This window comes from Asparagus officinalis, chromosome 2, assembly GCF_001876935.1.
Source record: "Asparagus officinalis chromosome 2, Aspof.V1, whole genome shotgun sequence".
Classification (NCBI taxonomy): domain Eukaryota; kingdom Viridiplantae; phylum Streptophyta; class Magnoliopsida; order Asparagales; family Asparagaceae; genus Asparagus; species Asparagus officinalis.
The window spans coordinates 79646858-79659733 of record NC_033795.1 but is presented as its reverse complement, the minus strand read 5'-3'; the positions used below and the strand labels follow the sequence as shown (position 1 = coordinate 79659733).

Here is a 12876-nt window from a genome sequence, read left to right as displayed (position 1 = left end):
TGGCGCTTAAGGGTTTTCGAGCTCTGGGTTTCCCTTTTAGGGCATCTCCAACCCTTTGCCTCAAAATGGTGCAAATTTTGCACCAAAATGGTGCAAAAGTCACATCTAACAGTAATTCATCTCCAACCCATTGCACCATTTTTTGCACCAAAAAGGAATATTCTCAGTATCTTTCTTTTTATCTACTTTTATATGATTATTTTTTATTCCCTATATTTTTAACTATTTCAACAATTAACCTCACATATCAAATTTTATTTTTTCACATATTTTCCAAACAAAATGATTTATTATTTAAAAAATTAAACTAATAAAACAATAAAATATTATATTTTTATTATTAATATTGCCAAAATATTACATTTAAGAATACAACAGAAGATAAAATACAAGAAAATAATTAAACATTAACAACAATATAAAAATTACAAATTTAGTATGCACTTAACTATCTGAATTAGTGTATTCCTCCCATAGATGATCTATCAATGCATTACGAAGCGCAATATGGGCATCTTTATCCTTGATTTTTCCGTAACGTGCAATAAATTGAGTAAATCTTGTAGTTTCATCTGCTACCATATCAACTTCTGGTGTTGGTGCTTCCCTCACTTCTTGAATTGGTGCATAAAGATCACGTTCATCCTCGATTATCATATTGTGCATAATAATGCATGCAGTCATTATGTCATGTAATACATGTTTTTTCCAAAAACGTGCTGATCCTGCCACGATTGCAAATCGTGATTGGAGAACTCCGAACGCACGTTCTACATCTTTTCTACATGCTTCCTGTTTCATGGCAAAATATTTTTTCTTCCTACCTTGTGGCTGTTGGATTGTTTGTACAATAGTAGCCCATTTCGGATATATACCATCAGCTAAATAATAACCCATATTATACTCTTTTCCTTGAATAACATAGTGAGCGGGAGGAGCAATACCTTGAGCTAGGTTAGAGAAAAGATTAGATGACTCCAGCACATTGATATCATTATTGGTGCCTGGCATACCAAAATATGCGTGCCATATCCAAAGATCATAATCTGCCACAGCTTCGAGGATAATAGTTGGTGACCCACTACGTCCTGTGTATTGCCCAGACCATGCTGTTGGACAATTTTTTCATTTCCAATGCATAAAATCAAGACTTCCTAACATTCCTGGAAAACCACGTTTTTTTCCAATATAGAGTAGCCTAGCAATATCGTTAGCGTTAGGTGTTCGTAGATACCGCTCTACGAATATTTCCACCATAGCACGACAAAATTTTGTCATACTTTCAATTGCTGTTGACTCACCTATTTTAACGTATTCGTCCGTAACATCAGCTGGTAGACCGTATGCCAACATGCGAAAAACAGCTGTTACTTTCTGTAACGGTGATAATCCCATTCTACCAAGTCCATCACTTCGTTGTTGGAAGTAATAGTCATGATCTTTCACTGCATCAACAATACGAAGGAACAAACTTCTTGACATCTGATATCGACGACGAAACATATCTTCTCCAAAACGTGGATTATCGGCAAAGTAATCAATGACCAAATTCTGATGCGCATTTTCTCGATCGCGGTTGATCACTGCATGACCGGGAATCGAGCCACCATGGATCGGTTGGTAGTTGTGTTGATGTAAACTGTTAACGAGGATCATGTTGTTGTTGATGTACTCACAAATTACTTCTTCGGTTTCATCAATCTCTGCAATGATATTGGACAGAAAATTATCATCATCCGAAGATGAAGATGATGATAAGTATGATGGACCTCCAACATCAAAATTCATCTTTGAAGTAAGAAAAGAATGACTGAAGTATGCAGAAATGGAGAATAACAATTTTAACACAACAACGAGTAATTGTGTGGATGTACCTAATCTAGTATGCTATTTATAAAACTTTGCTTAGCTGTATACATTGAACAATGTGTAAAGTTGAGCTGATTTTAGGAAATACTTTCTAGCTGTTATCAATTTGTCACAAAATTCAAATTTGCTTTTAGCTGTATATGTTGGACAATGTGTAAAGCTGACCTGATTTCAAAAATTGATTCCTACTCGTACAAAGCTTTCACACAATCCAAGGAGAGCTGAGCTGTGTATACGTTGGACAATGTGTAAAGCTGACCTGATTTCAAAAATTGATTCTCACTCGTACAAAGCTTTCACACAAACGTTGGACAATGTGTAAAGCTGGCCTGATTTCAAAAAATGATTCCCACTCGTACAAAGCTTTCACACAATTCAAGGAGAGCTGAGCTGTGTATACGTTGGACAGTGTGTTAAGCTGACCTGATTTCAAAAATTGATTCCCACTCGTACAAAGCTTTCACACAATTCAAGGAGAGCTGAGCTGTGTATACGTTGGACAATGTGTAAAGCTGACCTGATTTCAAAAATTGATTCCCACTCGTACAAAGCTTTCACACAATTCAAGGAGAGCTGAGCTGTGTATACGTTGGACAATGTGTTAAGCTGACCTGATTTCAAAAATTGATTCCCACTCGTACAAAGCTTTCACACAATTCAAGGAGAGCTGAGCTGTGTATACGTTGGACAATGTGTAAAGCTGACCTGATTTCAAAAATTGATTCCCACCGATAACGTTGGATAATGTGTAAAGCTGATCAGTTTGTACAAAATGATTCAATTTCAAATGTTGACCACCGATAAATTCAAATTCAAATTTAAATTCAAACAAAAAAAACAAATTTAGACTGGCTATAAATAACATTCACGAATTCTACTTCAAACCACCCAATTCGAAGTATTTCTTCAAAGTATTTCTGATCTCCAAACAAATCGCTTTTTACAAAAAAATGTCTGTTCGATCAACTGGATACACGGTTACTGAAGATGTGCTCCTTTGTCAAGTATTCTTGGATATTTCTCAAGACCCTATTATCGGTAGAAACCAGTCTCGAGATGCATTTTGGTCTCGTGTGGAGGACAAATACAATGAACTTCGAGATCAGCATTTTGAGATGCGTGTGAGCCGACGTTCTCGAATGGAAATCATAAGTAATGAAGTAAGGAAATTGAATGCGTGCTTGAGACAAGTAGAGAATTTGAATCCAAGTGGTGCTTCAGATGAAGATATTGTAAGTATTCTATAAATTATCGTCTGAATTTTATTATTATTGTTGAAATACATAACTTGATGTTCACTATAATTTGCAGTTAGTTCGAGCAAAGATGTTATTTATGCAAGAACCAAAGTACAAAAAAGGTTTCAAATTTGATCATGTCTGGAATATGGTTAAAAATTTCAAAAAATTCAAAGATGATGTCCCCACAGCAAGACAAGTTGGTCGAAGACAATCCCAAAGTGTGAACTTCGACTCGTCACAATCAGATAATCCCACTCCGGAATCTCCTATATCAACATCTCCTGGACTGTCATCATTTACTCCACCTGAACGACCTATTGGGGTAAAAAATCCCAAATTAAAAAGGAAAAATGATGATCATGAGTCAAGTGTAGTGGACTCCATCGAGACCTCCAACAATCGACTTATAGACAGGTTAGACAAGGCGAGCTTGGACAGGCAAGTAGCGTTTGATATCGAACGAGAAAAGATAGCCATGAAAAAAGATAGAGATGAATGGAAAATTATAATGAAAGATTTGAATTCCATTGCTGATCCAAACGTGCGTGAGTACGTTCGAGCTCAACAGATTAAAATAATACAAAAAAGAAATCAACAAGAACAAGGATCTGCTTCTAATTTTGGCATATTAGACACTCTGGCCCCGATCTACCAGATTATTGAGAGTTGCTTGACCATCTTATGTAATGTTCCATGTTTAGTTTGTATTTTATGTTTTATTTTAATGAAGTTTTATATTATGTGTGTCAGTTTTTATATGTTATGTATTCCAGATATGTAATTTATATTTGAATTATGTATTATGATTGCTCTTTATAATTCATGGGACTTTACTTATAATGTCTAGATTTTAATAGTATAATTAATAATAATATCTTTTTAATTTCAGCATTATTTTTATTTTTAAAAAATAATTTATTTTGTCTAAATTATATAATTGGGGTAAAATTATAAAATTTAAATATTATTAGGGTTGTTTTATACATGTAATAAAATAATTGGGGTCAAGTTGTAAATACATAAAAATATGAGGTAAAATTTAAAAAAAAATTAAAAAAAATAAAAGAAACAGTAATGCGGAGATGAACAGTGCGACGCCAAATATAGCGTCGCGCTGTTCATCCCCGCTAAAATGCAGCGAGAATTGGCGCCGCGTTGGAGCTCCGGAGCAGCGGCAAATCCGCTTTTTGCGGTAGCGTCACGTTCGAGATGGTCTAACTTCTCACTAATCCTAGTAAAATTCAAAGGATATAATTGTTTGTTGACAGGTTGAGGGAGTATCTAGTGATCATGATTTATTAGGTTAACAAAATCCCTATTGTGGACACGTCCATAATTCTAAATTCACTCATGCGCATCTTTTTTGTATGTTTTTGAGGAGCGAACAAGATCTTGGTGTGTCCCTCCACACTATGTGGCTGATGCGATACAGATTTAGGGGATGTTTGGTTGCACAATTTTATAAAAAAAATTTCTCAAAATGTCTGATAATGACAATTCTATAATTAAAAATTTTCTGTAGATTTACGTAAATTGTGTTTAGTTCAAAAAAATTTACAGAAATGTTTTCTGTAAAGTACAAAAAAAGTACCAACATTTACAGAAATCAATTTCCTCTCAAAATGGGCAGAAATCACCCAAAAATCTGACCACATTGATATTTTTCTATAAAATTGACACTTTCTATAAATTTAAGGGGTGTTTGGTTCAATTTCTATAAATTATAGGAAATCTTGCTATTTTCTATAAAGTTATGGATCATTTTCTTGTTTTGAACCAAACAAGCAAAATAAAAAAAAATAAAAAAATTGGTACTTTTTGACTTCTCAAAACTTTTCCTATAATTTTTTTAAAAAATACAAGGAAATCATATTTTGAGTGAAAAACATTTCTTATAATTTGTAAAAATTAAACCAAACAACCCATGCACGCAATATAGATCGATGTAATATTAATGATAAATATACTCAGATAAAAAAGGATCTTTTGGACATGTGTTAAATTATCCAACATACCAGCCAAGTACATAAAAATAACGCATTTGTCCCCATTAACTATTTTTTCCATACTTCATTAACACAAAACCACTGAAAATATTTGCTGTGAATTTAGAAACCAATTACTACTATGCAAAATTGCAACTGCAGTTGCATATGCAATTTTAAAAAAAAAAAGGAGTTAAAAAGAGCGTTGTTTGTTACAACACAACTACAATCACAGCTGTCACCTTGATGTGAATGAAACAAGCTCTAAAAAAAGTCTACGGGTTTGACTTTCAGAGTCAAACAATGTATCTTCCATAATCCACAAATTAAAACACATTCCCATCTGAATCTAGAAGTCATGAGCACAAAATAAAAAGGAGAGAAAACTTTGAAGGATATATGTGAAAGGGAGTTTACTGGGCATTAGAAAACAAAAGGAAAAAGGCATTATTTATTTAATTAAATGGGAAAGCGTATATTCTTGTGTAGCCCACAAAGACAAAAACCCATGACCTTTATGATTGAAAATGGCAAATTCACTTTTAAATTTGAATCATTACCTTCCAATACAACGGTATGGGCGTGCAAATGTCTGCCAGCTGTTCCACACTATCAGAAGAACAATAGACGTTAACATGTGGAAGCAGTTTGGTTCTGAAAAAAAATTATAACTGTAGTCGCAACTGCAACTATCTTTTAAAAATTTTATGCCAAACAACCCAATGTACATTAAAAAAATATGCCTTCATATAAAGCTACACCAATTGGAACAAAAACAATGAGGCAATTGAAGTGGAATTGATATATTTTGGCTCTGTTGTCTATTGACTTGACCGATGTCAGAAATTTCAAGAAAATTCAACTGGCGATGAAGCATAGCAGCTGGCGACAGAGTCCCTTGATGACGATAGCTAAGCATAGAGCCAAGAACAACCATTTAACTTCGACTTCGTTGATCTCAAATCCCAAATTTCTTAGCTTTCACGCTTTGCCTGTTAAGTCAAAAACACGAAGTCAATAAGTACATGATTATTCCCTCCCACAATCAGAAGAAAATCTTGTGTTCCTCTAGAAGCAAATGCTAGAACTGGGCATAGACAATGACAAGTAGATAAATACTGAAAAACATAAGAAAACTTTGTTTCCTGATAATGAAATGAGATATCTATTTTTGTACAAGAAAAACTTTGAAAACTAATTGGACAATAAACCATGAAGATAGTACAAGCGAAGCAACATTACAAATTCCCATAATATATCAAGGATCACAGCTGAGTTACTCTCTCCATTCCTCGCGTGCAAATAAGAAATAAGCAGATATGAGTAAGCAGATGCCTGTTTTTGGTATAAATATATCTCCATCTGTAATAAATACACTTTCTCGCACATTGCATAATCATGTAACCCAATGAATACGTACTTACGAGCAATAAGAATCCAGTGATTCCTGCAAACTCCATGAGACGATGCCAATCATGGGCAAGGATTTGGAAATCTAGTATGAACTTCATTGATCTCTGATATAATCTCTGCTGAGAGATGGACATTAGAAGCTTCAAGGATCTCCGCAAGCTGCCATGGTTTGGTTGCCCCGAAAACAGCACTGGCAATAAGGGGGTGATTCAACACAAATGCTGCAATGTAGAGATCATGGAAGAAGGTAATGAAAGAAGACATCAAAAGATCATGTCTGTGCACTTCTATAGACCAATGGGAACATGAACTGCAGAAAATGAAAACATTTGTAGAATAGTACTCTTTAGCCGCATGAAGAGGAAATGCTGTATAAGTTCAGTGTTTTTGTTCAATTAGAATCAAAGAATTCTCAACATTTCCAAATTCTTATAATGTTGAGAGATTCTTTCCAAGGAGGCATGACAAAAAACTTCTTCACACCGGATTAAAACATTTATAGCAAAAAAAATCTATTGTGGTTCTTGATAATGAGATGAGATATGTGCAATAGCATCAGAATAGGATGTTGTATATCATATAACATGGAACTGAGACATTTAAAAACATGTCTGTTTCACAATGTGAAAGTGTTGTAGGGGGGTAATGGCATCTAATGTAACTACAGAGAGCTAAAACTCTTGTTCTTACCAATTGCAAGGCATGCAGGAGAAAGATTGTATTTCTCAGCAATATTGACATACTCCTGCAATAAAACATATAAGCCAAGTCAGAAAGGAATTTCACAGAATAAGATTACCTATATAATACAGTCAATGATATAAAGAATGCAAGTTAGCAATTAGAATAAACAATGTGGGTGGTTTGCACATTTAACCAAAAAGAAGGGAATGCGGGTTCCTATTACTGCAGACGCATATTAGCAATTCTACCAAGCAGCAAAGTCCACAACCAAATGGGCCTCTCGAGGAATAGTGTCGTTACACTTTGCCAACTACATACCGTGTATCACGAAAGCCATTCTGATGCAAACCCTTTAAAAGTTTATCTGCAGAAATGGCCTCCTAATAGAATGTGTTATATTTCTGTTGGAAACAGTATTAGCGAAGAAAATAGCAGTTCACTTGACCGCATACAACAAAGACCAAAGCTTTTATCCCAAATTGTCAGGGTTGGCTACAGTTCATTTGATTATAGAGCTAGGTTACAACTAGAACATCCAACTCAGACTAAGAACAATGTATAGCTAACACCATAAATCGAGAAATTTACATACTGAAATTTCATGTAAAATTTCCCAATCAGCAATGTACGCTTATCCTAAAACAGCAGTGACTCAGATCTGCAAGTAATGTTCTAAATATGGCAACCAACTGGTAGCAAGCATACAGAGTCCTAGTTGCATGAAAATTACTATTATTCCAAATTTCAACGTTTATAAGGTATTAAGGATTCCATCAGCTCCCTTCTATGGATGACTTCAAATGCCATATAGGTTGAGATAGTACACGAATGGCACTTTACTACTTAATTATATTTTGTGGGACAAGATTTCATGCTTATATAACAGGAGCTAAAAGGAACCAGGAATGGGAAATAGAATACATTCAGAGTAACTAGTTAGATAACAGGAGAAAGCAGATCAAGGTATTGACTACTGCAATGAAAAAGCGCACAGCGGAAAAGCACTCAATAAGTTGCCTTTCGCCCATGCTATTTTTAATTACAATATATTTTTATAGATTACCTTTACCGCTTCTTTTATGGTAACATTGGAAAGGTTGTATCTGGATTCACCTTCAGAATATCTCCCTAGATAAAAAATAAAGAAAATTAGAAAACAGCCAGAATAATGAATTAGCAGGTAAATGGACTTATTATACGGTAAGCATAATGGAAAAAGTAGGCATACTGCTAACCTCGGAAAAGATTCATCCGTGCATCTGACGGACCCCCATTTTCAGATAAATACTTCCCAGAGAGTATACCCATTGCCAATGGACTGTATGCCAACAGGCTTATTCTGTGAAAATCCCATGCAAGCATATCAACTTGACAAGTTCATAGTACACAATATAAAAATTAAAAGAAAACTAAGACAACACATGCAAAGTCTAAAATACAGGTAGGTACACTCATAAACATAAGCAAGGAAGGGAGGGAGGGGCAAAGTTGCCAGCTTCAAATTGTTTCTCTTCAACATTTAGATGAGATCTAAGGTTAGCAAAATTGCAACTTTCTTTATGTAGCTTCTACTGAACTAGTAATTCAGGTTCTGTCTATTTTAGAAACTATCATTAGTAATTTTGCATTTAATTTTTTTACAAAACATGTCATTAAAATATTTATTCTTTTGCTGTTCCTCCAAATTCATTGCAAAATATGCCCGCATTGTTTATTTTATTCGTTGTGTAGTCTTCCAAATATGATAAACTAAAGACATGCATCATCCCTGCATCATACATTGTAGAAATGCTAACATATAGCATGATAGAAATAAATGACACTAACAAATTACCTCTCGTGGTGGCAACATTCAGCTAATCCAGAGTCAAAATTGCGGCACATTAAGTTATAAGGGTTCTGGCAAAGAAAAGTGGCGACTTATTTTCAGAAAATAAACACAACGCAAATAGACAACAAAGATGAGGTGTTACCTGCACGGTTAATATTTTATCTTCAAGCTGCATATTCTTAGCATGTTGAAGGAACTTCATAACCCCATATGGTGTTTCATTACTTAACCCAATATATCTGATCTAGCAGCATAACATCTTTCATCTCAGAGAAAATCATACACATTATGAGATAATGCTAATGCATAGACAACAAGCAAAGAAATGCATACCTTGCCATTACCTATAGCTCTTTTAAGAGTTTCAAGCTGTTCTTCTATAAGCACAGAAGTGTATTGCTGACTGGGATTATACTCAGTTTCTCCAAACATGGGAACATAGCTGTGAATGCAGTAAGACACGTTAAGAGGGAAAATAACAATGGGGGAAGAGATGAAGTTGGAAGAAAATTTGCTAAGCCCTTATTAAGACAATAGTGCATCAGAAATAATTATTAGATGACAATTTTTTGTAAATGGGCTAGAAAATACATACAGACCGATCAGGCCAGTGTATCTGATAAAGATCAATGTAATCAGTGCACATCCTTGATAAACTGCAGCAAGGCATGAAAAAAGGTATTAGATTTAAAAATATGGATTGCATAGAAATTGTCCGCTAAACTGTAAAAAGATGACATCCACGCTGAAGCTCCATGGGTACAACATAACTTATGAATGCTGTACACCTTGAACGAATTAGCTTTGGCTTTGAGCTCAGAAAGTATTTACTTGTCTTTATGCAGGGACATGAAAAATGAACTCATTTAAACAGAGATCCATCAACCTTGCCATCAAACTCATTAGTCATTGCTAGTATTAGCGCAGAAAAAGACATCAAGCTCCATGTTATGTTATCATGCACTATCTCAACTTCGTCACTGATCAACGCATGATCTACCATAGAACTACTGATGCTAGAGTCATCTTAAGAAAGTTAGATCTATATATCAATTTGACACAGCAATTCTTGGCGATCCTATTGACATAAATAACCCTACTATATAGTTTTATTAATCATCCAGCTCTGCATGTCTGCAGTAGTCACCGGATCAAAATTCAGTTCATATTTACCATGCTGGTATGGGTTGTCGAAATCAAGGCAAGAATGCTCGGTTACATATATTATGCATGTCTAAAATTTAAGACATATGCATGCTGGGTAACGAGGGAACAGAAAACACCTAAAGTGAGACAGAGCAAGTACAGACAAAGTGAGTATATTTCACAATCTTGCTGTTTCTAGTGGAACATGTAGGACAAAATTTTAGGCCAAATTAAAGAGCTAGGGGTATGCAAAGGTAATATTATCTCAATTCCATTTTTCAAAAGGGTGAAGGGATAGATCAGCTTCCAGTAGAAGTATGAATTCAAGATTCAACTGCTGTTGAAAGTAGACCAGAGACTATGCACATTGCAGTGGATCGCTATAGGAAAAATTATCACATGACTTACTGGTCGAGAAATGAGGTTGATAAGTATATCATTATAACTAATGAGAAATGTAAAGCAATTGGGTTATTTATCTATATTTAGATTATGAATATCCTGCTGATCAGTACCATAGTGGAATTTACCTTTAATCCTAAATAATAATTATAATGATAAATGTAAATAATTGTGTTATTTATCTATATTTAGATTATTAATATCCTGCTGATCAGTACTGTAGTGAAACTTACCTTTAATGTTAAATAATAAACCTCACATAATGCAACATCAATGTTGTCAACAATAGTGTTCGTATGGTTTCAGCCAGTAAAAATACACCAGTGACAACACAAAGTAGCTTGGGACACATTCAAGGGTCAGGGAGATTCCTAGCTAAAAGCTTCTTGCCGAGGCAACTTTAGGAAGTGAGGAATCTTCCGTGGACCTCCTAGAAGGCCAACAATCGAATAATGAGAGATAACTTTCTCAAGAAGTTCAGTCTTAGAAATTAAACATTCTGACAATGGATAAAGTGGTGATTTAGCAGTTAAAGATATAATGCACATCACTGACAAAGATTTTGAAATGATGCTTAAAATAAGGCATGGTTAAGTCACACTCCTATGACGTCCAACACTGAACCAACTAAACCTACTACAGCTAAGTGTGTCCAAGTGATACTGAGTATGAAGTGGTACAGAAGAAAACTACAGCCAGATATAGACAATGAGTATCCTATCACTATCAGTAGCTCTATTTGTTAAAGAATTTTGAACTTACGAATTGCTTAACAAGTAATTTCAAGAGCAGGACGTAACAGATAAGTTTAACTGACAGGTACATGGTAAAATTTAGTGGAACCATAGACTAAACTTCAAAATTTTGCTACTCAATATGTTGCTCATAGCGTAACAATAAAAATACAAGAATTACTTCTTAGAACTTGAAAGTTAAATATTTAGGAGCTTTGTGAACATAATCTGAGAAAGTGTGGACAATTTAATAGGACCTGTTATCAACAGCTTCTATTATGTTATTGCTATCAAGAGATTTAGGCCCTCCCCGAATCCAAATCATCTGACCCGACGGCCCAGCAACCTATACATGCAGCAAATCAGTTACCTAAATGCAAAAGACATGATAGATTGCTAAAACAAAACTGCGGTTTGAATATGCCATTTAGAAACGTAGTACCATGAAATGCGCAAAATACACAAGACCATAGAATTAAATAACATCCTGATCTTGAGTGGTCACACCGACATAAGCAAACTTTGCACTATCCTTCTCTTTTGCTTGTGTTTGTTTATATATGAGTTTGCATGTTGTTCTCAACAGTAATTTGGAAAATTTTAGGAACATCCCGATAATGATTTGACAAATTACATCCCGAAAATATTAGTATAATGAGCCATTAACTATCTAATAAATTCAGATCGGACCTAGTAAATGCGCAGAGAATAACTAGATAGCCCGTGAACAAAATAAACATGGATGCTTTTCCTTTTTGTCCTAATGCGATTCTTATGGTTTTGATATAGACTCGGTGCCTAACAAATAACGTTAGAACAAGCTACAATAAATCTTATGCTTTTCAGAACTTTACTTGAAACAAATAGCTGCCCTTCACCTGCTTTCTGGGTATTTTGAACAAAATAGTAAATGCAAACGGACGTGACATGGAAAAGGGTCCTGTTTTCACCAATTAGTCATTCTGAAGTATAAAATTTATCGGAAGGGGTTCCTGCTTTCTGGGTATTTTGAATATGCCGCAGATAACCCTCTCTCCCTCGTGAATTTAGCCGTGTTACTAAAGGTACATACGAGGGGCTTACATGCAATTTACCGAAATTTCAAGATTGTGCCTTTAGAGGGGGGAGAGAGAAAAATTACAACCTTTGTAGCTAAAACAACGCGATCGCGTGGAACTCTCCGCTCTCTGATCCATCCCCCAACATACTCCTCGCTCCTCCCTTGAGTTTCTCTCCTTTGAGGGACCGGATACCTTACAAAATTCGAAACAAATAACCAACAATAATCTCAAAAAAAAAATTTAAAATTAAAAAAACTTCAACTGAAATTACATCTCGGCGCTATCGAAGAAGTTGATGCCGGCATCAAAAGCTTGATCGAGGAGTTGAAGGGACTGGGGCAGCGAGTTCTGCTCTCCGAATGTCATGGTTCCTAGAGAGAGAAAGAGAACAACTTCAGATGGAATGAAACCCTAGGGGGGAGAGAGAGAGAGAGAGAGGATTGAACCTAAGCAGAGCCTGGAGATTTTGAGATCAGGAGCGAGATTGAAGAGGGGTACTGCCATTGGATT

General features: G+C 35.2%; 2 protein-coding genes across 3 annotated transcripts; both read right to left on the bottom strand.

Moving 5' to 3' along the window:
* LOC109831756 lies at positions 401–2055 on the bottom strand. The gene is made up of 2 exons (XM_020399157.1): positions 1152–2055; positions 401–950 (listed from the first exon to the last, which is right to left on the bottom strand). Exons 1-2 carry the CDS (start codon positions 1786–1788, stop codon positions 445–447), a joined length of 1143 nt encoding a protein of 380 aa, XP_020254746.1. The 5' UTR covers positions 1789–2055; the 3' UTR covers positions 401–444.
* Positions 5640–12870, bottom strand: LOC109831755 (protein tas-like). Of its 2 annotated transcripts, none has more exons than XR_002244547.1 (13): positions 12813–12870; positions 12638–12737; positions 12450–12558; positions 11563–11651; positions 9623–9679; positions 9357–9465; positions 9166–9267; positions 9027–9091; positions 8428–8531; positions 8256–8320; positions 7199–7253; positions 6516–6729; positions 5640–6087 (listed from the first exon to the last, which is right to left on the bottom strand). XR_002244547.1 is itself a non-coding variant. In XM_020399156.1 (13 exons), the coding sequence occupies exons 1-12, from the start codon at positions 12868–12870 to the stop codon at positions 6569–6571; spliced, it is 1074 nt and encodes a 357-aa protein (XP_020254745.1). In that variant the 3' UTR covers positions 5640–6087; positions 6520–6568. The 2 variants fall into 2 exon arrangements, 1 of the variants encoding a protein (XP_020254745.1); XM_020399156.1 differs by having other exon boundaries at positions 6520–6729.

Bases quoted from the DNA above. Each gene is read 5' to 3' on its own strand.
- LOC109831756 (XM_020399157.1), bottom strand. From the start codon at position 1,788: ATGAATTTTGATGTTGGAGGTCCATCATACTTATCATCATCTTCATCT. The intron at 951-1,151 runs GTCTTGATTTTA...TCTCTAACCTAG, and splicing joins TTTTCCAGGAATGTTAGGAA to CTCAAGGTATTGCTCCTCCC.
- LOC109831755 (XM_020399156.1), bottom strand. From the start codon at position 12,870: ATGGCAGTACCCCTCTTCAATCTCGCTCCTGATCTCAAAATCTCCAGG. The intron at 9,466-9,622 runs GTCTGTATGTAT...CTGCATTCACAG, and splicing joins CAGATACACTGGCCTGATCG to CTATGTTCCCATGTTTGGAG. The intron at 7,254-8,255 runs GTAATCTATAAA...GTTTTATTGCAG, and splicing joins CCATAAAAGAAGCGGTAAAG to GAGTATGTCAATATTGCTGA.